This window comes from Equus caballus, chromosome 24, assembly GCF_041296265.1.
Source record: "Equus caballus isolate H_3958 breed thoroughbred chromosome 24, TB-T2T, whole genome shotgun sequence".
In the NCBI taxonomy this organism is placed as follows: domain Eukaryota; kingdom Metazoa; phylum Chordata; class Mammalia; order Perissodactyla; family Equidae; genus Equus; species Equus caballus.
Genome location: NC_091707.1, coordinates 55,564,658 through 55,590,293, shown reverse-complemented (window position 1 = coordinate 55,590,293; position 25,636 = coordinate 55,564,658). Strand labels below are relative to the sequence as shown.

The window sequence follows — 25,636 nt, the reverse complement described above, 5'->3', positions numbered from 1 at the left end:
CATGGGTGGGGAAAGGACTCCATATGACACAAGGGTAACGGAGTGGCTCCATGCAATACACATTGGGGAGGCCCTCCATGTAACATGTGTTGGGGGAGGGCTCCACGTGACACATGGGTGGATGAGGAGCTGCATGTGACACATGGGTAAGAGAGGAGCTCCATGCAACATATGTAGGGGAGGGCCTCCATGTGACACGTGAGTGGAGATGGCTCCATGTGTCACAAGGGTGGGGAGGGGCTACATGTAACACATGAGTGGGGGAGGGGCTCCATATAACAAATGAGTAAGGAGGGACTCAGTGTGACACACGGGTACAGGGTTTAGTGTGACAAATGGGTTGAGGAGAGGCTCTATGTGACACGAGTCAGGGGTAATAAGTGCAGCACATGAGTGAGGCAGGGACTCAGTGTGACATGAGTGGGAGAGGGACTCCATGTGACACATGAGGAGGGGAGGGGCTCAGTGTGACACATGAGGGAGGGAGGGGCTCTGTATGATACTTGAGTAAGAAAGGGACTCCATACGATACGTGAATAGAGAAGGAGATCAACGTGACACATGGGTGAGGGAGGGGCGCGTTGTGACAGGGGTGTGGGAGGGACTCAGTGTGACACATGAGTTAGTGAGGGGCTCTGTATGACACAGCGGGAGAGGGAATCCATATGATCCGTGATGAGGGGAGGGGCTCAGTGTGACACAAGGGTGTGGGAGGGGTTGAGTGTGACACACGAGTGAGGGAGGGGCGTATTGTGACAGGGGTGTGGGAGGGGTTCAGGGTGACACATGAGGGAGGGAGGGGCGTGTTCTGACACAGGGGTGTGGGAGGGGCTCAGTGTGACCCATGGGTGAGGGAGAGGCATGTAACACAGGGGTGTGGGAGGGGCGTGTTCTGACACAAGGGTGTGGGAGGGGCTCAGCGTGACACGGGTGAGGGAGGGGCGTGTTGTGACACAAGGGTGTGTGAGGGGCATGTTGTGACACAAGGGTATGGGAGGGGCTCAGTGTGATACATGAGTGCAGGAGGGGCGTGTTGTGACACGGGTGTGGGAGGGGCTCAGTGTGACACATGAGTGCGGGAGGGGCGTGTTGTGACACAGGGGTGTGGGAGGGGTTCAGTGTGACACATGAGTGAGGGAGGGGCGTGTTGTGACACAAGGGTGTGGGAGGGACTCAGTGTGACACGAGTGAGGGAGGGGCGTGTTGTGACACGGGTGTGGGAGGGGTTCAGTGTGACACGAGTGAGGAACTGTATATAACACATTAGTGGGAGACGGAATCCATATGATACATGATTAGGGGACGGGCTCAGTGTGACACTTGAGTGAGGGACTGGCGTGTTGTGATACATGAGTGCGGGAGGGGCGTGTTGTGACACGGGTGTGGGAGGGGCTCAGTGTGACACATGAGTGCAGGAGGGGCGTGTTGTGACACAGGGATGTGGGAGGGGCTCAGCGTGACACATGAGTGAGGAACTCTATATAACATTAGTGGGAGAGGGAATCCATATGATACATGATTAGGGGAGGGGCTCAGTGTGACACTTGAGGGAGAGTGGCGTGTTGTGATACATGTGTGAGGGAGGGGCATGTTGTGACACAAGGGTGTGGGCGGGACTCAGTGTGACACATGAGTGAGGGAGGGGCGTGTTGAGACACAAGGGTGTGGGCGGGACTCAGTGACACATGAGTGAGGGAGGGGCGTGTTGTGACACAAGGGTGTGGGCGGGACTCAGTGTGACACATGAGTGAGGGAGGGGCGTGTTGTGACACAAGGGTGTGGGAGGGGTTCAGTGTGACAAATGAGTGACGGAGAGGCGTGTTGTGACACAAGGGTGTGGGAGGGGCTAGTGTGACAAATGAGTGACAGAGAGGCATGTTGTGACACAAGGGTTAGGGAGGGACTCAGTGTGACACATGAGTGAGGGAGGGGCGTGTTGTGACACAGGGGTGTGGGAGGGGTTCTGTGTGACACACGAGTGAGGGAGGGGCATGTTGTGACACAAGGGTGTGGGAGGGGCATGTTGTGACACAAGCGTGTGGGAGGGACTCAGTGTGACGAGGGAGGGAGGGGCGTGTTGTGACACAAGGGTGTGTGAGCGGTGTGTTGTGACACAGGGGTGTGGGAGAGGCGTGTTGTGACACAGGGGTGTGGGAGGGACTCAGTGTGACAAATGAGTGAGGGAGGGGCTCTATATGACACATTAGTGGGAGAGGGAATCCATATGATACATGATTAGGGGAGGGGCTCACTGTGTCACTTGAGTGAGGGAGGGGCATGTTGTGGCACAGGGGTGTGGGAGAGGCATGTTGTGACACAAGGGTGTGGGAGGGGTGTGTTGTGACACAGGGGTGTGGGAGAGGCATGTTGTGACACAAGGGTGTGGGAGGGGTGTGTTGTGACACAGGGGTGTGGGAGGGACTCAGTGTGACACATGAGTGAGGGAGGGGCGTGTTGTGACACAAGGGTGTGGAGGGGCTCAGTGTGACACATGAGTGAGGGAGGGGCATGTTGTGACACAAGGGTTAGGGAGGGACTCAGTGTGACACATGAGTGAGGGAGGGGCGTGTTGTGACACAGGGGTGTGGGAGGGGTTCTGTGTGACACACGAGTGAGGGAGGGGCTCTATATGACACATTAGCGGGAGAGGGAATCCATATGATACATGATTAGGGGAGGGGTTCACTGTGACACTTGAGCGAGGGAGGCACGTGTTGTGACACAAGGGTGTGTGAGGGGCGTGTTGTGACACGGCTATGGGAGGGGCTCAGTGTGACACATGAGTGAGGGAGGGGCGTGTTGTGACACAAGGGTGTGGGAGGGACTCAGTGTGACACGAGTGAGGGAGGGGCGTGTTGTGACACAGGGGTGTGGGAGGGACTCAGTGTGACAAATGAGTGAGGGAGGGGCTCTATATGACACAGTGGGAGAGGGAATCCATATGACACATGATGAGGGGAGGGGCTCTGTGTGACACACGAGTGAGGGAGGGGCGTGTTGTGACACAGGGTCTGGGAGGGACTCAGTGTGACACATGAGTGAGGGAAGGGCTCTATATGACACAGTGGGAGAGGGAATCCATATGACACGATGAGGGGAGGGGCTCAGAGTGACACATGAGTGAGGGAGGGGCGTGTTGTGACACAAGGGTGTGGGAGGGGCTCAGTGTGACACATGAGTGAGGGAGGGGCGTGTTGTCACAAAAGGGTGTGGGAGGGGCCCAGTGTGACACAGGGATGTGGGAGGGGCCTGTCGTGACACAGGGGTGTGGGAAGGGTTCAGTGTGACACAGGAGTGAGGGAGGGGCTCTATTTGACACAGTGGGAGAGGGAATCCACATGACACATGACTAGGGGAGGGGCTCAGTGTGACACATGTGTAAGGGAGGGGCATACTGTGACACAGGGTTGTGGGCCACACTCAGTGCGACACATGAGTGGAGGAGAGGCTCCATATTCCACATGAGTGGGAGAGGGACTCCATGTGACACATGAGTAGGAGAGGGCATGTGGTGACACAAGGATATGGGAGTGACACATGAGAGAGAGAGGCTCAGCGTGACATACTGTCGTCAGAGGGGATCTATATGACACACGTGGGGGAGGGGCTTAGTGTAATGCATAGCTGGTGAGGGGGGCTAATGTGACAAATGAATGGGGGAGGGATTCAGTAAGACACATGATGGGGGACAGTGGGAACACGTGAATGAGTGGGGGATCTGGCGTTACAAATAGGTGGGGGGGGTCTTGGTGTAACACATGAGTAGGATAAGGGCTCAGTGACACATGACTGGGGGAGTGTCTCTATGTGACATGAATGGGGGAGGTACTAGGTGTTGCAATGAGAACGGGGCTCATTGTGGCACACAGGTTGGGGGAGGGGCTTCACGTAACACGAGTGAGGGAGGGGTTCCATGTGACAAATGAGCAGTGGGACTTGGTGGGACTTGGTGAGCCATGTGAGTGAGAGAGGGGCTATACGCGACATATGGGTGGGGGAAGGACTCAGTGTGACACATGAGTGTGGAACTCAGTGTGACACAGGGGTGTTGGAGGGGCTGAGTGTGACGCATGGGTGAAAAAGGTATTCTATGTGATACACGAGTGCAGGAGGGAGTCTGTGTGACACATGAGTGGGTGAGGGACCCCATGATACCTAAGCTGGTGAGGGTCAAGGTGACACAAGACTGAGGAGGGACTGAGTGTGATGCATGAGTGGAGGAGGGAGCCCAGTGTGACACACTGAATGTGACACATAGACGGGGGGCGGATCAGTGTGACATGTGGGTGCAGAAGGGGCTCAGTGTGATGTAAAAATGGTGGGATTCAGTGTGACACAACTGGGGAAAGTCTCTATGTGACACGAGTAGAAAGGGACTCCGTATGATACCTAAGAGGAGGAGGGACTCAGTGGGACACAGGAGGGAGGGAGGAAGGGAGGGGTCAGTGTGACACATGAATTGCGGGGCTCAGTTTGACACATGGGTGGAATAGGGGTTCTAAGAGACACGTGTGGAGAAACATGAGTGGGAGGGAGTCAGTGTCACACACAGGTTGGGGAGGAGCTCAGAGTGACACATGAGTGTAGCAAGGACTCAGTGTAGGACATGGGTGAGAGGGCCTGTGTGTGACACGAATGGGGGGCTGTGTGTGACACAAATGAGACATGAATGGGGAGGGATTTTCAGTGTGATGCAGGAGTGGGGGAGGTGCTCAGTATAACACATGGGTGGGGGAGAGACTTCATATGGCACATTGGTTGGGGGGTCTAGATGAGACATGAGTCAGGGAGGGGATCCATGTGATACACGAATAGGGGACGGACTCTGCAGAACACATGGGTGGAGAAGAAGCTCTATGTGACACGAATAGGGAAAGGACTTGGTGTGACACAAAGGTGGGAGGACAGACTCTGTGTGACACATGAATGGGGGAGGGGCTCAATGTAACACAGGTGGGGAGGAGCTCCATATAACACATGAACGAGTGAGGCACTTAGTATGACACATGAGTACAGGGTCTAACGCATGGGTGGAGGATGGGCTCCATGTGAGTCATGAGTGGAGAAGTGATCCAGTGTGACACATGAGTGAGGGAAGGGGCTCAGTGTGACATATGAATAGGGGAGGGGCTCTGTGTGACACATGGGCAGAGAAAGGACTCCATGTGACACGTAAGTAGGAAAGGGACTCAGTGTGACACATGAGTGGGGAGTTTGGTGTGTCACATGCATGAAGGAGGTGCTCTGAGACACACGAGTCGAAGTGGGCACAGTGTGATACATGAGTGGGGAGAGGATCATCTGACATATGAGTGGGGGCTCAGTGTGACACATGAGTGGGGAAGGGCTCCAGATGACACATGAGTAGAGGAGGGGCTCAGGATAACACATGAATGAGGGAGGTGCTCACTGTAACACATGGGTGAGGAAAGCAGCTCAGTACGACACATGAGAGTGGAAGAGGGGCTCAATGTGACACAGGAGTGAGGGAGGGAGTCGGGGTGGCATGTGGGTGGGAGAAGGACTCCATATGATACGTGAGTGGCAGAGGTCTCAGTGTGACACTGAGGGGGGATTCAGTGTGACACGTGATTAGATAGGGACTCAGTATGACACGAATAGGAGGGGGACTGTATGATTGGAGGCAGAGGTTTAGCATGACACATGAGTCAGGGAGGATTCAGTGTGACATGGGTGCAGAAGGGGCTCAGTGTGGCCCATGAATGGCAGGTCTCAGTGTGACAGTGAGTGGCAGAGGGACTCAGTGTGACAGAGGAGTCGGGTAGGAGTTCCATATGAGACATGAGTTGGTGAGGGGCTCAGTATGCACGTGAATGGGGGAGAAACACAGTGTGATACACAGCAGGGAAGGGATTTAGTATAAAACATGAGCGAGGGTACTTGGTGTGACACATGAGTGAAACAGGGGCTCTATGTGACAGAGGGTCTCTATGTGACACATGAGTGGAGAAGAGGCTCAATGTAATGTGACATAAGTGGGGAAGGGACTCAGTGAGACACACAGGTTAGGGGGTTTCAGTGTGACACATGAGTGGAACAGGGACTAGGTGTGGCTCATAGGTGGGGGAGGGGGCTCTGTGTGACATGAGTCGGGGAGAGGCTCCATGTGACACATGAATGAGTGAGAAACTAGGTATGACACATGAATAGGGGAGGTGGTCAGTGTAACACGAGTGAAAGACAGACTTAGTTTAATAGATAAGTAGGGGGAGGGGCTCAGTGTTACACATGGTGGAAGAAAGACTGGATGTGGCACAATAGTGAGGAACATACGTGTGACATGAGTGGAGTAGGGGCCCCATGACACATGAGTAGGGGACAGACTCAGTGTTTCACATGGGGGGAGGAAGAGCTCAGGGTGTCATGAGTGGGGGGACTTCATGTGACACATGGGTGGAGGAGGGGCTCGATGTGACACATGGAAGGGAGGAGCAGATCAGTATGACACAAGTGCAGTAAGGGGCTTAGTGTGACACGAGTTTGAAAGGAGCTCTATGTGACATGAGTTGGGAAAAGGACTCCAGGATACATGAGTAGGGGAGGGGCTCAATGTGACACATGAGTGGGGGAGGGACTCCATATGATACGTGAGTGGGGGATGGGGTCAGTGCGACACATGAGTGAGGAGTGCTCAGTGTGACACATGGATGTCACAGGAGCTCAGTGTGACACACAGGGGGAGGGACTTGATGTGACACATGGGTGGGGGAGGGGCTCCATATGACATAGTAGAGGATGGGCTCAGTTGACACATGAAGAGGTGAGGGACTCAGTATGACATCTGGGTGCTGGAGGGGCTTTGTGTGACACATGAGTAGGGGAGGGGTTCAGTGTGGCCTATGGATGGGAAAGGGACTAAGTGTAATGCTTGAATGCAAAGGCTCGGTATAACATATGGGTGGAAGAGGGGCACCATCAGTGGGGAAGGGCTCAGTCCTCCTCATGAGTAGGGGGAGGGGCTCTGTGTTACGTATGACACATGAGTGTGGAAGAGGTTCAATGTGACACATGAGTGGAGGAGGAGCCCCATGGGACACATGAGAAGAGGAGGGGCTCAGTGACATGAGTAGAGGAGGGGCTCAGTGACATGAGTGGAGGAGGGGCTCATATAATGCATGAGGGGAAGGGCACAGGGTGACACATGAGTTGGGGGGGGTGTGACACATGGGTAGAGGAGGGGCTCCATGTGACACATGAGAGGAGGAGGGGCTCAATGTAACACATGGTGGAGGAAGGGGCTCAGTGTGACACATGAAATGGGAGGGACTTCATAATGATGCATGAGTGAGGGGCTCAAGATGACACAAGGGTGGGAAAGGGTCTTAGCATGACACATGAGTGGGGCTCTTGGTGGACACACAAGTGAAGGGTCTCCACGGGACACAAGTGAGGAAGGGACTAAGTGTGACACACAGGTTAGTGGAAGGGCTCAGAGTGACATATGAGTGGAGAGTCTTGGTGAGACACATGGGTGACGGAGGTGCTGTATGAGACAAGTGTGGTGGAGGAACTCTATGCGACACATGAGTAGGCAAGGGACTCCATATGATGCATGAGTAGGGGAGGGGCTCAGTGTGACACATGGGTCTCACAGGGGCTCAGTAAAACACATAGGTGGGGGAGGGATTTCATGTGACACATAAGTGGGGGAGGGGCTCCACATAACACATGGATTCAGTGTGACCCATGAGTGAGGGAGCAGCTCAGTATGACATAAGGGTGCTGGAGGGGCTATATGTGACCCATGAACCTGGGAAGGGCTCAGTGTGGCACACGGGTGGGAGATGGGCTCAAGTGTGACACCTGAGTGAGGGGGCTCAGTATAACACATCGGTGGAGGCACTAGAGGGGCACCATGAGACACAGGAGTGAGGGAAGACAGTGCTACTCATGATCAGGGAGAGGGCTCAGGGTGACACACGAGTAGGGAATGGACACAGGTGTGACACATGAGTGGAGGAGGAGCTCAGTGTAATACATGAGTGAGGAGGGGCTCCATGGGACACAAGTAGAGGAGGGGCTCAGTGTGACACATGTTCAAGGAGGGGCTTGGTTGACACATGAACCTAGCAGTGGTTTTCACCCTCAGGAACATCCCATGAACATCCCACTGAGAGTGATGGGCATCCTGGGGTGAAGGTGGGACACCCAGGGGGCCACCTCATCCTACCAGACCCCAAGGCAGTCTGCACACACCACGCTAATTCTGATTCAGAATCTAATTAAGACAGGCAACTAAACAATCCCAAAAGTTACAGAAGTTCATGCACCAAAAGTACAATTCCAATTAGCTAACCTGAAACTTCTCCTGAAGACCACCAAGGTCCCCTAAAATTGAGTCTACTCCAATCCGTGAAGGGGACCATTAAGACAGCTGAGGCACCGTCAAACCCAACAAGTCCACACCCCCTCTCCCTCGAACATCCACAGGGTCTTCATGGACACTAGAGGGTCCCATATCTGGGCTCTCCAAGACCTAGAAATTTCCAAAATGGTTATCTGACAACCAACACTTGGCCAACCAAAAACATTAAATCTGATAGACAAAGCAATTCCCATCCTTGACCACCGTCATTTTAGAGAGCAGAAGTTCACTGTAATAGCCCCAAAGTAGAAAAGACATAGCTCAGATTCTTACAATGGAATAAATTTTGCTTTACACAAAATTCACTGGCTTGTCCGCTATGTTCTGATTTTACCCCAGAAGCATGAACACTCCTTCACAGACTGGGCCCACCCCTTCCTCCCCAGCAACTCCTCTTCCTCCAATGTGGTCTGACTCTGCATTGAAACCACTCCAGGCCTGAACAATGAGAAGTAAGGTCCTCTTCTCCCCAAACTTGCCCTCTTTCATGTCACGTCACTCATTCATTCATTTCAACTTTAATGGAAAGAGCACAAAATTTGGTCCTTACCCTCCATCTGCATTCTGACACGTGACACTCAGGGACCCTGTGTGAGCATCAGTTTTACTCGTCTAGAAAGGGAATGACATCAAAGGATCTGGGTAGGACTGGATGATCTCAAACAAGGGGACAGCAAGAAGACTGACCCAGAGCATGGGGTGCAGAGTGCAAGCAGCCAGGCTCTGGAGGTGCAGGAACCTGTCAGGGGTTCAGGGGCAAGGTCCCAGTGGGCAAGCTGGGAGGCCCTAGGCTCCTGGCGCCATTTCTGAGATGTCAGCTACCAGCAGGTAAGAAAGAGGGCACATGTGACCTCTCCTTCCAGACCCCACTCAGCAGAACCTTGACCGAGCACCGCCACCCCCTGCCCCCATGCAGTCAGATTTGCCCTTCTCTGCACCATGTCTGCAAGTCACCCTGGGCCAGGCTCTCTGCCATCCGCCGGCTCTTGTGCTTCTCCCCGAGGCGTGCGCTCCCAAGGGCAACGTCCCTTTACTTGATGCCTGGCACAGAGCCTGGCACACGGAAGACCTTCACCGAATGTGCAAACGAATGAATGAAAGCCTACCATGTACAAGGCCCTGGAGGCCAGAGGGAGCCCCGAAGCGAGGATGATGGAGGTGAGGCAGATGATGGATGGGTGATGGCCAGGTCCACCGTGATAGAGATGAGATGCTGTGCCCAGGATGACACAGACTGGACGGACGTGATGGGAGCCGGAGATGACCAGCCCAGGGGGAAGGATGGACCAGGTCCTGGGACCCAGTAGTTGCAGGTGACGGTGAAGCAATGCTGGGTGATGGAAGCCATGATGATGGAGCCCATGGTGACAGACATGCATGAGATGGACCCCCAAAGTCTAGAGGGAGAAAAAGAGGGACCCAGGACCCACGAGCTGGGCCTGGACACCTCTGAGGGTCAAGGGGAGACATAAATCAAGAGCCTTTACAGTCGCAGCCCAGCCCAGCATCCAGCTCAACACCCCCACCCCACCCACTTGCATTAACAGAATATCCAGAACATAACAGAATAACATGTGCGAAGCTCAGAGAACAACTACCAAGCCCAAGAACCTTGCCAGCGAGGAAGCGTGGATGCCCCAGAACAGGGGCAGCAAACATCTGTGCTTGCACATCCCATACAGGAATTCTGAAAAGCCACCCACCTCCCCCTCCCACAGTCCATTTTTTAATAGGCAACAAAGCTCTCATATCAAGCTTAAAGAGTTGCAATGATACAGCCTCCTGCATATCATAATACATATGTGACATGTAAAACTGTCTACTTTTGTCAAAACCTCAGAGCTGCAGATGAAGCTCACTCGATTTGTCCACTCTCAACCTCGCTGGCAAACCAAGTGAACGTGACAGAGTTTCATCAGAGAAAGTCTGACGCCATTTGGGGCACTTTTCAATCCAATCCATCTGTGCCTATGCATTTCAAAGACCAACGGTGGGAACTGACCTGGATCAGGCAGCACCTGGGCCGAGCGCCATCGGGGGCACAGGCCTCCTCCAGGTCCAAGGTTCTGTCGTCGGTGTGGTCCTGAGGTCTCCGGCCATCGTCACCAGCTAAGAGATGCCCCAGGCAGCAGCAAGGGAGGCTGGGGAGGCTGGGCACAAGGACCCTCGCTCAACCCATTCTTGTCCCTCTCCATGAGGTGGCTGAGCTTCTACTGTGAGCTGCCCCAGAAGCTGGGGTCTAAGGGCTGGGGCAGGGCTGGTCGGAATCCCAGGGAAGAGGGTAGGAGATGGGGGGCCGTGGGAGGGGAAGGCTCCACTCCAGACACAGGACGGGGTAGACCAGACAGAGCTGCTGAGAGGGGGTGTCGGCAGCGCGCGGGGGCAGGATCCCCTACCTGTGACAGCACTGCCAAGGAGAGGAAATGAGGATGGGGGTGGACAGTAAAGGGTAGAGGGTTGGGAACCAAGGCTGCCACTCTTCTGCCCAATGCGGCAGAGCTGGACACAAAGATGGGCTGGAGCACAAACTACGGGGGGCTTGTGGCAGAGGTGACTACGGGGAGCGGGTCTCAGGAGAAGCAGAGGTGAATCCGTGCTCAGGGTGTCTGGGGTCAGAAAGAAACCCACTCTGTCTCTCACTTCCAGTCGCTCTCCACCAGCTGCCTCTCCCACACATGCATGCACACACAGGCGCAGACTGCACGTGCATGCACACTCACACATGCACACACACACAGGTATGCACACCCATGCACATCCAGGCAGGCACAGGCACACAGCCACCCCCTGACCCAGGCTAGGGACACCCGTCCCACTGAGCCCTTCCTGGGCCAGGACAACACCGGAGCCTAACCTGGGCCAATCACCCAATACCAACATCAGGCATCTACCTGGTACTGGGGGCTATGTGGCAGCCGTGGTGAAGGGGTGCAGATTAATCCCTGGTCCAGGGGTCCCAAGCTGCAGAAACCCTCTGGAAGCCTTATGCTTGCAGGCGACATGAGTACAAGCTGTCGCGGTGGGGGCGGGGGGGGGGCGGTTGGGCTAAGGCCTGGCCCTTTGGAGTCACAGTCAATTCTAGGTGAAGGGAGGCAAGTTCCAGCCCCAGTAATAATCCCAGGAGGCCGGGTCTGGGGTGCACCAGGGGGCTTTCCTCCTAGCAGTGTGGCCTCTGCTTCCTGGGCATTGAGGCCCTGGACCATGGTATCAAGGAAAGGCCCCTCTTGGCCCCAGGAGGCTGAATCCCAGAACCCCATGGGCATACGAATGTCCCCAGAATGGCCTCTGACCCGCTCCGAGCCCAGGGTCTCCTCCTCCGACATGGGGTGACTGACGAGCCCCCAGACCCACCGACAGGCACACTTTCATCCATTCCTTGCACCATCAGCCGACACCAAGCAAACATAAAGTGCTTTGTAAAGTGCAGGTATATAGGCAATGTTCCACAACACCCTACCAGCCCCCACCCTGCCCCCCACCCAGCCCACCCCAGGACAATTTGAGAACCCTCAGTGCAGGTGAAGGCAGCTAGGGAGCTGTGGGCTGTCTGGGAAATGTACAGCTATCAAATCAGCCTAATGTCTCCCAGGGATGGGGGGGTCCCCCTCTGCTGACTATTCCAGTAACATCTGGCTTGAATTTGGCCTGACTCTCTGGGCCAGTTGGCTGCTGTCCTGCCCCCCACTGCCCTGCCCATCCATCTTCCCACCCACCTCCGGGTGGGCTCAGCCCCCACAGAGGGCCTTGCTGCTATTGGGACTGGCTTCCCCAGGGGCCCTACATGATTGCTGGCTCAGGGGAGGGGGCAGAACCCAAAGTGTCCCCCTAGAAGCACAGGGAGGCACTGTCTCCCATGGCTGGCTCACGAGAACAACCCTCTGGTGAGGAGAGCTGGAGAGCAAGCTTTCCACAGCCCGCCCGCCTCGGCCTCACTCCAGCCCCCAGCTCCCAAATGGCGGCCATGGGTGAGGCCAAGAGGGGAAAATAACAGTCATCCGGAGAAAACTGCAGCCCAAGGCATCTCTCTTCCCAGCTTCCTCTAAGAGCTGAGCTGGGAGTGTCAGGGAAATTTGGGGCCCACTCAGCCCCTCCTGGGAATGAAGAAGACCATGATTTTCCTCCCCTCACCGATTGCCCCCTCCCTGCCACTGATCCATTTTGCCAAGTGGCAGGTACTCACAAAGCGTGAGTGGTGCCCCCATCAGAAAAGGTCCCTCCAACAAACAGGAGGACAACAAAGTGAGTGATGGGGAAAATGAGGCCCTGAGGGGGAGAGTCAGAGACAAACTGGCTGGGCCTTGCTCCCCAGACTCCCAGGTAAGGTCCCTCCTACCACCTCACCCCCACACCCTCCAGAGCATCCTTGCTCCCTCTGGTCTGGTCTTCTAGCATGGCGCTGGGGCTGGACTGGGCTCCTGGCAAATGGGTACCACCACAGTCTGCACACGGAGGCAGGAGCTCTGGTGCCAAGCCTTCCCGCTTCTGCTGTCTTGACGGGTGACCGCAGGCAATCCGCTCAGCTGTCCTGGCTCTTCTTCAATCTCGGTAAAATCGGAAGCAGCGTGGAGTAGGGAATAGTGCCGTGGCCTCCAGAGAGGTCTGGTCTTAATGGGCATCAAGGAACCAACCTATCTCTCGACCTCAGTGTCCACATCTGTAAAATGGGAGAGCCAACTGGGAGACCACTTCGGGCCCTATGCTGCCACCACAGCAGCCCCACCTGGAACTTAGTCTTTCTTACTTGGAGGGCAGGGGCTGGATCGAATTCAGCTTTTCCTCCTGGGTCTCAGCACAATGCCTAGCACACGTCAGAAACATGTGAGAGCTCGACGACCTTCCTGGAAGGGGCTGGAGAACAACCTCTGACCTATCTCACTCAAGTCAGGGGGCTCTGCCTGACGATCCAGAAGTTCCGTCCTATCCTTCCTGCCACTCCTGTGGCTCTGCTTTGAGCCTAGCTCCCTGAGGCTGATGTCTTTACAGAGCAGAACTCACACTTTCTTCACACACATCACAAGCCCAGCTCACCCGTTTTGCATTTGGCCTCAGAGTTTGTTGTGAGGGCTTCTAGGAAATCAGCAATGAGTGAGTCTAATAATTGCTTGTTCTTGGAAATCTCCTAAAATAACTTGGCCAAATGAGGGTGGGGCGAGGCAGGCCAGGCAGTCCTCTAAGATGAATTTCTCCTCCATCCCACCCCAGGTCTCGAGTTCCAGTTACTCATCAAAGAAGTTTTTGTGTGCATAGTTCCAAATTCTAATGAATTTCCAGGAAATGTCACCAAAATGATGTTGGCATTGCTAGGATGTGTTTTTCAAGAACTCGTTAGCTGCTCCCTTTTCCTGCAGATTCCAACTGCATAAACTAAGTCAGTTTCTGGGATGTATTATTGTAGCTGTGTGCCTGAATGGCATAACTGATGATATCGGATTCTCAGAACCTCCTGGTCTCGAGATTTCAGAGTCAGTACATCCAGAATAATACTCAGCAGCCTCTCCTCCCAAAGTCTATACTTTTCATCGCTTTGACGCTAGCTACCCATGACCTTCTTATGGTTTCCGAGCAAGTCAATATATTTGGCCTTATTTCTTTAATTGTTATCTCTATCTGGCTTAGTGGATGGTCTGGTGTCAACCAAGTTCCTGAAAGACCACAGATACAGTCAAGGTGCTTGGGGCAGGGTCCCAGCCCAAGACGCGGCTGCATCTCGGAAGCTGCCATTTTGTCCCCATTTATTTGAGGGCCTCCTTTGCCGTCCGTACCATCTTCACTCATGTCGCAATGGCCTGGCCCTCTCCCAGTCCCAACCTCGATGAACTTCCGTTGCTGGAAAGAGGCAACCAGATCTGAGCAGCCCCAAGGTCGCGGCTTCACGCCGGGCTGGCGAGTGGGCGGTTAGCACCTTCCCCTGGGAGAGGAGCTAAGCCGCAGAAACAAGCTTGGGTTACATTCCAGGGTCCAGCCAATTGGCAGCCCCGTGGATCAAGGCTGGTGTGCAGCCAGTCATGAGTCCAGCACAACTAAAAGGCATAAAACAGCACTCTGCTACAGAGAAACATACTCATGGACAGGCTTCATCAGCGATGCCCCACCCACAATCCACGACTGTGCTCTCCCTAAGACTCTTCCCTCCAGCCAAGAGTCCCCACTCCACATTGTTCCTTATGTATCTAGAACCCAGCCTCATGCAGGGGTCAAATGCTACCTCCGGGGATGCTAGTCAGGAGCACTGCAGGCCATGGGTGGAGAGCAGTGTCCTCTGCCATCTCCACTCTCAAGTCAAACCTCAGCCACACCCAGTACGGTCCAGCCAAGTCCACGGTCTTGAGGCTGTCTCAGCAGTTCTGCATGTCTGAGCTTCATCTGAGGCTGGAGCTGGGGTCTCAGCTCTGGAACATCAAGAAGGCCTCTCATCACGGACATTGGAGCTTCACTGGAGGCTGGAGCTTGGGTCTCGGCTCTGGAACATCAAGGAGGCCTCTCATCATGGACATCTGAACTTCATTGGAGACTGGAGTTGGGTCTCAGCTCTGGAACATCAAGGAGGCCTCTCATCACGGACATCAGAGCTTCACCAGAGGCTGGAGCTGGGGTCTCAGCTCTGGAACATCAAGGAGGCCTCTCATCATGGACATCGGAGCTTCACTGGAGGTCAGAGCTGGGGTCTCGGCTTTGGAACATCAAGAAGGCCTCTCACCATGGACATCTGAGCTTCACCAGAGGCCAGAGCTGGGGTCTTGGCTCCAGAACATCAAGGAGGCCTCTCATCATGGACATCTGAGCTTTACCAGAGGCTGGAGCTGGGGTCTCGGCTCTGGAACTTCAAGGAGGTCTCTCATCATGAACATCTGAGCTTCACTAGAGGCTGGAGCTGGGATCTCGGCTCTGGAACATCAAGGAGGCCTCTCATCATGGACATCTGAGCTTCACCGGAGGCCGGAGCTGGAGTCTTGGCTCTAGAACATCAAGGAGACCTCTCATCATGGACATCTGAGCTTCACCGTAGGCTGGAGCTGGGGTCTTGGCTCTAGAACATCAAGGAGACCTCTCATCATGGCCATCTGAGCTTCACCAGAGGCTGGAGCTGGAGTCTCGGCTCTGGAACATCACGGAGGCTCTCATCATGGACATCTGAGCTTCACCGGAGGCCGCAGCTGGCGTCTCGGCTCTGGAACATCAAGGAAGTCTCTCATCGTGGACATTGGAGCTTCACCAGAGGCTGGAGCTGGGGTCTTGGCTCTAGACCATCAAGGAGGCCTCTCATCACGGACATCAGAGCTTCACCGGAGGCTGGAGCTGGAGTCTCAGCTCTGGAACATCAAGGAGGCCTCTCATCATGGACATCTGAGCTTCACCAGTGGCTGGAGCTGGGATCTTGGCTCTGGAAAATCAAGGAGGCCTCTCATCATGGACATCTGAGTTTCATTGGAGGCTGGAGCTGGGATCTCAGCTATGGAACATCAAGGAAGCCTCTCATCATGGACATCAGAGCTTCACCGGAGGCTGCAGCTGGAGTCTCGGCTCTGGAACATCAAGGAGGCCTCTCATCATGGACATCAGAGCTTCACCGGAGGCTGGAGCTGCAGTCTCGGCTCTGGAACATCAAGGAGGCCTCTCATCATGGACATCAGAGCTTCACCGGAGACTGCAGGTGGAGTCTTGGCTCTGGAACATCAAGGAGGCCTCTCATCATGGACATCAGAGCTTCACCGGAGGCTGGAGCTGGAGTCTCGGCTCTGGAACATCAAGGAGGCCTCTCATCATGGACATCTGAGCTTCACCGGAGGCTGGAGCTGGAGTCTCGGCTCTGGGAAATCAAGGAGGCCTCTCATCATAGACATCTGAGCTTCACCAGAGGCCGGAGCTGGAGTCTCAGCTCTGGAACATCAAGGAGGCCTCCCACCATGGACATCAGAGCTTCACCGGAGGCTGGAGCTGGGGTCTCGGCTCTAGAACATCAAGCAGGCCTCTTACGATGGACAGCTGGGCTTCACTGGAGGCTGGAGCTGGGGTCTTGGCTCTAGAACATCAAGGAGGCCTCTCATCATGGCCATGTGTGCTTCACTGGAGGCTGGAGCTGGGGTCTCGGCTCTGGAACATCAAGGAGGGCTCTCATCATGGACATCTGAGCTTCACCGGAGGCCGGAGCTGTGGTCTTGGCTCTGGGACTTTGAGAGAACCCTCATTCTGGATGTCCAAGTTTCATCAAGGGCTGGAGCTGGGACCTCAGCTCTGGAACTTCAAGGGGGCCCTCATTCTGGATGCCTGAGCTTCATGAGAGGCCCGGGGTCTGCCCACCAGAGTCAGGACTTTCCTGGACCCTCAGCACCATCTTGGCTGAGCATGGACTTATCTGGGTGGGGCACACTCTGGAGGCCCTCTCCTCATCTCACTGCCTCCTGGACCATCACTCAGCACCATAACATCTCCAACTCCATCAGGGCTGAGGTCAGGCCTCCTTGGCTGGACATGGCCATGGTCCTCAAGGTGGTTCTTTCTGTTCACAAAGTGGCCATGCTCAGCCCCATACATTCATGAGTGGACTCACCTGTAGTTCTCTTGAGGCATTCCCCCGAGGGTGTGGAGGGGAGGAGGGGGAAAAGGAAGGAGAGAGGAGGAAGAGGAAGGAGAAAGGAGGAGGCAAAGGAAGGAGAAAGGAAGGAGAAAGGGGGAAGGACAGGGAAGAGGAGGAGGAGATGGCGGTAGTGATGGTGGTGGCTTTGGCGTTGACGTTGACGGTGACGGTGGTGGTGACAGCAGCTTTCCCTTCCCACTGGTTGCATGTCCAGCTCATCTGCTCCAGCAAAGCCAGGAGTGCCGACCCCAGGACTCCAGGTGGACGGAGGTCCGAAGTTCCTTTGTCCTTCCCTCTGGCCCATTCAGCCCCAGCCACATGCAGCTGGCCACAGCCTGACCTTCCTGAGCTGGGGGGTGGGGGTGCAAGGCCCGGTGCCCCCTCCCACGAGGCGGGGGCTGGGTCAGAGGCTCTACCTTGGCAGCCCCCTCAGGGCCCGCTCAGTAACCATCTTGTGGGATGAGTGTCGGCCCTGTCGCAGCCAGGCTGGACCCTCTCCACCATGCCCTCACTATCCGTTCAAGCATGGCGAGTGCTGGGCCAGGCCCAGGCCAGGGTCAGGGAGCGTGTGAGGAGGGAGAGGAAGAGTTGCCGCCCTGGGGGCGGTGAGCTCAGCTCAGACTTCCTCTACCTTCCCACTGCACTCCTTTCTGGAAAGAACCCTGGCATCCCACGACCGGTCATAGGAGTAGGAGGGGGACCAGCCCGAGGTGGTTCACCGGATGCATCAACCTCCAGGGCCAGCTTTGCTTCGGGCAACCATCCATCCCACCAGCCTGCCCATTGCATAGGGGACAGGCGGCTTCCTGGGACAGGAGCTGGCTCCCCCGGCCCCACCCCCAGCCCTCACACTGCCTGAGGTGAGGGGAAGCCCCAGCAAGACAGGACACCCGACATTCACCCTGCTCATATTAGTAGCACATCCATCACTGTGTTGGTTAAGGCAAGAAACACATTTATTGAGAGCACAATCGGGTGTGCCAGGCCCCAGGTTGGGCCCTTCTGAACCACATCACATGCTCCTCACAACAACCCTGTGAGGTAGGTGTCCGAGGAGACTTCACAGATGCGGACAACGAAGGCTCGGTGGCTCCCCCAAGTCTCAGGGCTCGTGAGGGGCAGGCAGGGGTCAAACTCGTGTGTCTGACCCTCAGATCAGTGAAGTCATCAGTCAGAAGACGGGTGGCTACCGGAGGGGAGGCGGGGAGGGTGTGCCCCTCCTCGCAGGGGGCGGCCCGGGTCCAGAGTCTTTGGGTCCAGCCTGTCCCGCAGGAACGTGTGCGGGGCGTCCCCGTGGCTGTGGAGGCTGAGAGAGACACAGGTGCACATGAAGGCCCCCTGCTCCTGGTCGCACTGGCTGACAAGAGTCCTCATGCAGACAGGCAGGCCGGGGGCAAGGAGAGGAGAGAGCCCATCCGCTGAGGAGACGGGGCACTCGAGAGGCTGGGCAATGCGGGGAGAAGTCCCCGGCTCCCCAGCAGCCATGGGGCGAGGGGAGCACCCAGCCACCAGCTCCTGCCCATCCGCCTAGCACCCCTCAACCTCTGGTGTCCCACCCTCAGCCCTGCCCTGGTCTCCCCGACCTGCAGAGACTTCTGGAAGCATAACCCTAGTCCTGACACCCTCCTGCAGCAGTAACCTCTGAAGGGTCTCACCTCGCTAACCCAGAATCCCAAACTCCTGGCCCTTGTGCAAAGCACCCCAGCTCGCCTGCCAAACCCACAACCAAGTCAACTCAGGTGTTTTCTAAAATATCAGCCTCCTCCTCCTCTGGGGGTTCCTAAAATTCCCCCCTAGTCCCCCCACTTCGGCCTCAACCCCCTCCCCTCCAAGCCCGTTAAATGTCTGCATTTACAAGCAAACCCTCCCTCGCTGTCTCCCCGCAGCTGGTCCCGGGTGCTCCCCTGACGCCCTCCACCCCACCCAACAGCCACTTGGGCCACCACAGTTCCAGGGAGCACAGGGCTTCTGTGACCAGCGCCCACAGGCTGCAGGGCACGTGGCCAGCCCCAGGGCCCGCCGGGAGGGCAAGGGACAAGGGCACCTGTGTACCAGGTAACAAAGCACTCATCCTCACAGAAACAATCTCCCACTATAACTGGGCCAGGTAGATGTGACTATTTCCAGGTTGCAGGTGAGCAAACTCGCCCAGGTCACGCACACGGAGGCAGCAGGGTGGCCTCGAACGCAGACCTTGATTCTCGGGAGCCAGCCTATGGGGTGTCGTGAGGCACGCCGCCGCTGGCATGGTCAGCACTCACCACCATCCCCTGAGTGGACTCTGTCAGTCAGCACCCATTCTACAGGCGGGAATACCGAGGCTCAGCTGGTTCAAGGAACCTGCCTGAGGCCACTAGGCTGGCAAATGGTGACACCAGGACCTGAAGTCAAATGGGCGAGACATCCAGAGCCCCACCCCAACGTGCACCCACGCACTGTTCTTTGGGGGGGGGGGCAAGAAGGGATGAAAAGGACCCAGGTCTGGGGTCCGATCTCCCCTAGTTTGCTGGGTGCCCATGGCTGCATCTGAGACTCGGCCTGTGCCTCACATTCAGTGCTGATTGTCACGAACGGTGGGGACAAAGACTTTTCAGGTAGGAGACCTCCCCTCCCCAGGACAAGGGCTCCTGAGGCCCCAGCCGGCCTCAGAGAGGGCGTGGGTGTGACCAGATGGCCCTCCGACTTGGGAAATGTCAAATGCCACCTTGGGAAATGTCAAATGCCACATTATCAGAATCTCTTGGGCCACAACACAAACATTTTAGCCCAAGCGAAGTTTTATTCAGATATACATATTTCCAAAAACGTGCAGAAGACCCATGTTTCTGCCAGGAGGGGCCCTCTTGGGGCTGCCCTCCGGCCCCGGCCCTGGGCTGAGGCCCTGCTATGGGCAGAGGCCCTCAGGACTGGCCTGAGGAGGCTTTGCTGGGAAAAACACACCTTTCCTCTCAAAGAAACATGTGTGGACTCCACGCATACCTCAGCCAACCGTCAATCCACCTCTGCACACCCACTAAAAACGCACCCTCATCTGTCAGTGAGCATCTATTAGGCGCCTACTGTGCAGGAAGCAGGGCTGTAAAAGGTCCGAGGGGCACAGGGCTCAGAGTAGCGATGGGGTTCAAGGGCAGCCTAGCCGTGACCTCACCGAGCCTCCACTTTCTCACCCGCCCTCAGGAGATGGGGACCCAGCCCTGCCCATGTCAAGGGGACACCGACGTGAAAAGACTGGGCACCTGAAAGAGTCCGTCATCTGCGGGCCACACACAGGCTCGGCCTTCAAGGAGCCCAGGGCCTTCGGGGAGCAGACACCTGAACATGGACTCACCGTCCCCTGGGAGGAGGGCCCTACTACCTGTCCTCCAGTGGGGCCCCTCGGGAGCACCGAAGTGAGGCCCCCTCTGCTTCAGACAAGTTCCCAGGACATGGGATGGCCACAGTGTAGATACCAAAGGGGACAGCGAAAGGCCTCCTCAGCAAAGCCCAAGGGAGGGAGCAACAGGGAGGCTGTGCTGGTGCTCCAGGGGCAGGCAGGGCCGGCGCAAAGGGGTGAGGGCCGCTCATCACAGTGACACTCAGGATGCAGGCAGACAGGAGTGTGGGCCACAGAGATGCCCAGCGCCTGCCCACAGAGGCTGTGAAAGCCAGAGGCAAAACGAGGAGGCCAGGGAGGGAAGGAGGGGGCAGAGCAGATGCCCAGCTCAACCCCACCTCAGACATAAGGAGGGGACGTTAGGGTAGAATGCTGCTCCCCCACCCACAAGACAAGGGCCAGGAAAGGACTTCAGGGGTCTCGGGAAGAGACCCCGATCCACCTGACCCTGTGGGATGTCTCCCGAGACTTCTGCCAGAGCCAGGGCAATACCTTACGGAAGGCGGCCACATTCCGACATTCACCTCGGACCCTGCTGAGCTCTGGAGGAGTGCGACCCCTCCTGACACTGTCAGGCTCACGGTGGGGACGGGGACAGCCTGGGACGGATGGCAACAGCAACTGGGAGGGCTTGTTGGGTGGGGTCGAAACAACACCGGCTTTCCATGCAAGACCGTTGAGTCCCCGCTCTGACACCCGCTCTGACCCCCGCTGTCCCTGATTCTCAGCCTGCAGGTCTCTAACGCGGGCTCCCACGCCACGGAGCAGGGAGCCCAGGGGGAGAGTGTCATCAGCCTCGCACTGGGTTCCAGGCCCACGGGCGGGGCAGAAGGCTATTCCTTCAGCCACAGCCAGGGAAAGAAGGAAGAGGGGTGAGAGGAAACTAGGGGCGCAGGCCTCCCTCCTACAGGGCAGAAGAAAGAGTTTTAGTCCCTGGGGTGTTACCCAGAAGCCCCTCCTCAGGCTCTCTCAACGGCCCCGCCTTCCGCCCCGACAAACCACACCCGGGCCTCTACAGACGTTTGCAGAAACGCCTCCAAGCAGACAGGGCACCAACAGGTACGGCAAACCCAAGGCAGTCACCCCAGCCGCTTCAAACTGCACATGTGAGCCAGCAGCCCAGGGAGGGGAGGGAAGGCTCCCAGGAGAAAGAGCCATCACTCATTAGTCAAACCAGCGTTCACCCTGGGCCCGCATCGCTAAACACTGTAGACCACTCAGCGTCTGTCTTACACGGTCCAGTGACCGTTGGAAATACAATCTTAGCATAAGATTACATGCTGACTTTTTATTCTCTTAGAGACAACCCCTGACATCTGACCATTCTCAATAAGAGCCAGCATTTCATTAGCAATTTAAAGTTTACCCAGCCCGTCACCCTCACAACAACCCTGTGAGGTGAGCTTTCTGGTGACCTTCAGCTTAGAGAAAAAAAGACTGAGGGTCAGAGAGGAGAAGTGACTTGCCCAACACCGCACAGTTAGTCAAGTGGCCCCAGGGTCTGCCGGATTCTAATTTCTAACACAAAAAACTGACTCGTTAATCAGACAGCTCAAGTTGCACCGCATGACACCCAAAACAAGAATCCTGGTTTTCAAACAACAAACGTCATACAAAAGTCCATAAGATACAATACAACGATTGATAACAGGTTCATCAGGAGCAAAATACAATCTCTTAGTAAAGATCATAAACATCCACCGCCGCATTTGGTTACAGTTTCATTATTTGACCATCCACAAGTCTATCCATTCAACAAAAGTGGAAGGCAAGCCCTGCCACTGGCCTGGGACTGTGTCAGGCACCCAGGCTGCAGGCATCAGAGCCCCGATGTTGTTAGTTGGGGAGGGGCTGTGCAGTGCCTTTGATGACTGGTGCCTAAGATTTGGGGGGAAGACACTGCTAGGGGGTATCTCTTGTGGAGGGACGTGCCTAAGTGCTGCCTACAGGCCAGACCCAGGTGCCTCCAACCTTTCACAAAGGTGATCATGAACGCGTACCCCAGGGGGTCCAGGGGCGCTGCCCAAAGAGAACTCATGCCCCAGCATGAAGGTTCATGCCAAAATTACTCCTCTCTAACCTTACACTGTCATACAAATTTAGCATTCTGTCCCCCAAGATCCCCCTGCACGTTTGGCAAAATGATTTCCCACCAACCTGCCCAAATCAGGCTGCCCCTCCTGGCCTTTCATCCTGCCCCCAGCACTCCCCCAGGGGCACGCGCCCGCCTTTCCAACATCACAGTTCAAAATCCTGGTTACATGATCCTCACAACAGCCCTGCGAGGTGGGTGCTATGGTCCCCCCACAAGACAGACTCAAGCTGTCGCCGCAAGTTCAAACCACACACGTTTGTCCAACTCCAGGGTCCTGACTTTATCCACCACACTCACTCTCCAGTGTGATGAATAAAATGTGGAGCCCCCAAGACTACGCCCTGTCCCACGCAGGCAGCAGTGAGCTAAACGAGGGCCCTGCCTGGCCCGGGACCCACATGGATGCTCAGGGCTGCCTCCAGAGGTTACAAAGTGCCATGCGCCTCGAACACCACGGTCTGTCAGTGGATTATTCTGTGCAGACCCCCACACCAGGCATGATCTTTGTCATCCACAAGGGCAATCATCTCCCCCAATTTTCTCTAAGTAGAGCCCAGCATTAACTAATCTCGAAAGGGACAGGAATGGCTCTAAGACCGCCTCCAAGCAAGATCAGGGCGTTCTAACGACTTGAAAGCCTGCTCTCGGCCAGAATCCGCTGTCATCTCATACCTCCCAGCTCTCATTCTGGCCTCTTGAGGATATGGGCTATGATTTCTGAGCACCCAGGAACACAGTTTGCTGATTACTAATCAACCTAGTTTTCTAAGGAACAAAGTGAGAGAGGGCAATCAAACTTGGAACAGAATTCGCATCTAGAAGTTGCAGTTGAATCAAGGGTCTTGCCTTGTTCCTGACACACAAACATGGCCGCTTGCAAACATGCTCATCTTTTCTTTGAAAAGGAGATGTCGGAACGAGTCCTTGTGAGCCAGCTCTAGGATAGCACTAGTTGATTTCGAGAAATGTTGACTGTGAGTGAACGAATGAAGGGATGAAGGGGTGAACGGATGAGTTACAACCACTGCCATCTGGTGGAGGAAGCGGACAGGCCGAAGGCAAAGCTCATGGCAGGGACCATGCACCAGGCAGGGTGGCCTGGGGGGACATCTCCGCTCACGGGTGGGGGGGTTGCTCTCGGACCCTGGCCTGGATCCGTTGGGGTGCGTGATGCATGGGAAAGCGCCATGGGGAGGAAGCTATGTGGGTGACGGTGGCAGATGAGATCCAGCTGGGACGTGCTCAGAGCAGTGACCCCGGAGGAGAAAGCTACAAATAAGGGCGTTCGCCTCATGACCACAGCCCATGGCGCTACACAGCCCGCCCAAGATGGAAGGGTTTGCTTTCAGGAAAAGGAGAGGCCAAACGCACCAGGTCAAGAAATGGAGGCCAAAGGCAAGGATGGATGGATGGCTTAAATTAATGCTGGACATCATTGCTGGCCTCCCAAGCTTCGATGCTGGGGTCAACACGTGGGTGAGTAACTCTGATGCAGGCAAACAGCACTCAGTGCTATAGTAGAGGGGTCAGCGGCAAGCAGCAGCCCTCTGCTGAGAGAGGAGGGTGTTCTAGAAAGCAGGGGCTAGTCCTCCATGGGTAATGCACCCTCCCAAATGGCCATGATGACCCTCGTGCCCTGCCAGCTTTGGAGTGGGGCATGAGGGGAAGTCTGAGAACAGCATGGGGTGCATTCTGCTCCTGGGATCGCAGAATTTAATTGGCCCAGCTGAAAAAAACCGAAGGAGGATTCTGCATCAGTCCTGATCCAACATGTCCCATTAATCAATGAGACCCCAAAGACCACCACGGAGGCCTCGGGGACATTTGCTCACACATCACAGGATACCGGGAACACAAAGGGCAGCAGATCGCCTCACCTGGTTGCCCTAACAGGTGATAAATGGTGGCGCATGGTTCTGGCTTCCTCAAGGTGCAATGCGGGGGTCGGGGGGGGGTGGGGAGTGACAGGGCTGGTGGGAAGTCCACTAGCTAACTATAAAAGACGCTGGGCACGGCTGTCCAGACCTTGGCAGGCCAAAGAGATATTCCTGTCCCACAAGAGTTACAGAGGGTGAGGTTAGAGTTTATAAATCATCAATACACAAGCCCCGCCAAGGGATGGGACCTTAAAATGTCACTGGTATGCCAAATGGAAGATGTCATCCCCACCAACCCACTTCCCAGGGAGAAGCAAGGCTGTCTGAGCCAATGCCACACCCACTATTTGAATCTCCTTAAAACTACCCTCATCAAGTGTCTGCCTGGCCTGCTCTTTGAATGCCTCCAATGACGGAGGGCTCACTACATCCCAAGGAAACCCATTCCATCCTTGACCACTCTCATCAGAAAGCCATGACCCGATGGACTTGGACAAACAGTTCACAGAAAATAGAATACAATTTGTTAACAAACATATGTGAGAAATTTCAACCTTCATTAGTAATCAAAGCAATGCAAGTTAAAATGACACAAAAATACTTTTTTAACAGAGATAAACTAGCCATATCTTAACAAAATGCTAATACATTGCTGGACATTGTAAAATGCTGAAAGCCTTCTGAAATTAGTCAATATTCATACAGGAATCACTGGCCTTTCACTCAAGAAGCTCAACCCTAATGCATTCCTTCATTCACCAATCCATTTATTCATCCATCCTTCCAGCCTTCCATCCACTCATCCATCAGCCAACCAGTGACCCACTCACTCACATCTTCATCCATCCTTCCATCCACGCACACATCAGCCAACCACTGACCCACTCACATCTTCATCCATCCTTCCATCCACTCACCCAGCAAGCATCTATTAACATCTACAACATGTTGGGCATTAGAGATACAAAGATCAATTCAACAGGCTCCTTGCCCTTAAGGGGCTCACAGTCTAGCAGGAGAAACTGACACGCCGTGAAGCAATGATCACTTCTGGGTGCAGGAAAGTAATTTGTAAGAAGGAGAAAAAGTGGGTGTGCTAAGCCATTAGCTGTGGCATAATTTATAAGATTAAAAAGATGAGTTATGCATAACAATAGCAGGTTGGTGTTGCAAATGATGGCAGAGCCACTCAATGGGACACAACGCAGCCAGTGAGATGATGACTATGGAAGAAAGAAAAACGCTGACAACAGAGCAGTAAATGGAAAAGGCAAGACGCAAAAAAGTGCATGTGGTGCAGAATGGCAATTAGGTTCAAGAAATGGATGCT

At 55.3% G+C, this 25,636-nt stretch overlaps 1 protein-coding gene and 1 non-coding gene across 4 annotated transcripts in view; both read right to left on the bottom strand.

The window, feature by feature from the left end:
- Positions 1–9,427: 9,427 nt before the first annotated feature.
- On the bottom strand, positions 9,428–9,516 carry MIR493B (microRNA mir-493b). The gene has a single exon (NR_033034.1). It is a non-coding gene; the product is annotated as a microRNA mir-493b (primary transcript).
- An 8,379-nt stretch (positions 9,517–17,895) lies between these two features.
- LOC100629324 (uncharacterized) overlaps positions 17,896–25,636 on the bottom strand; it is a 36,676-nt gene continuing 28,935 nt past the window's right edge. For all 3 annotated transcript variants that reach the window (XR_001379746.3, XR_011431966.1, XM_070249451.1), the window contains one exon: positions 17,896–18,267. Coding sequence is in view for 1 of the 3 variants with exons in the window: in XM_070249451.1 (XP_070105552.1) it covers positions 18,148–18,267 (120 nt within the window). In the remaining 2 variants the exon portion in view is untranslated. The remainder of the gene's footprint in view (positions 18,268–25,636) is intronic.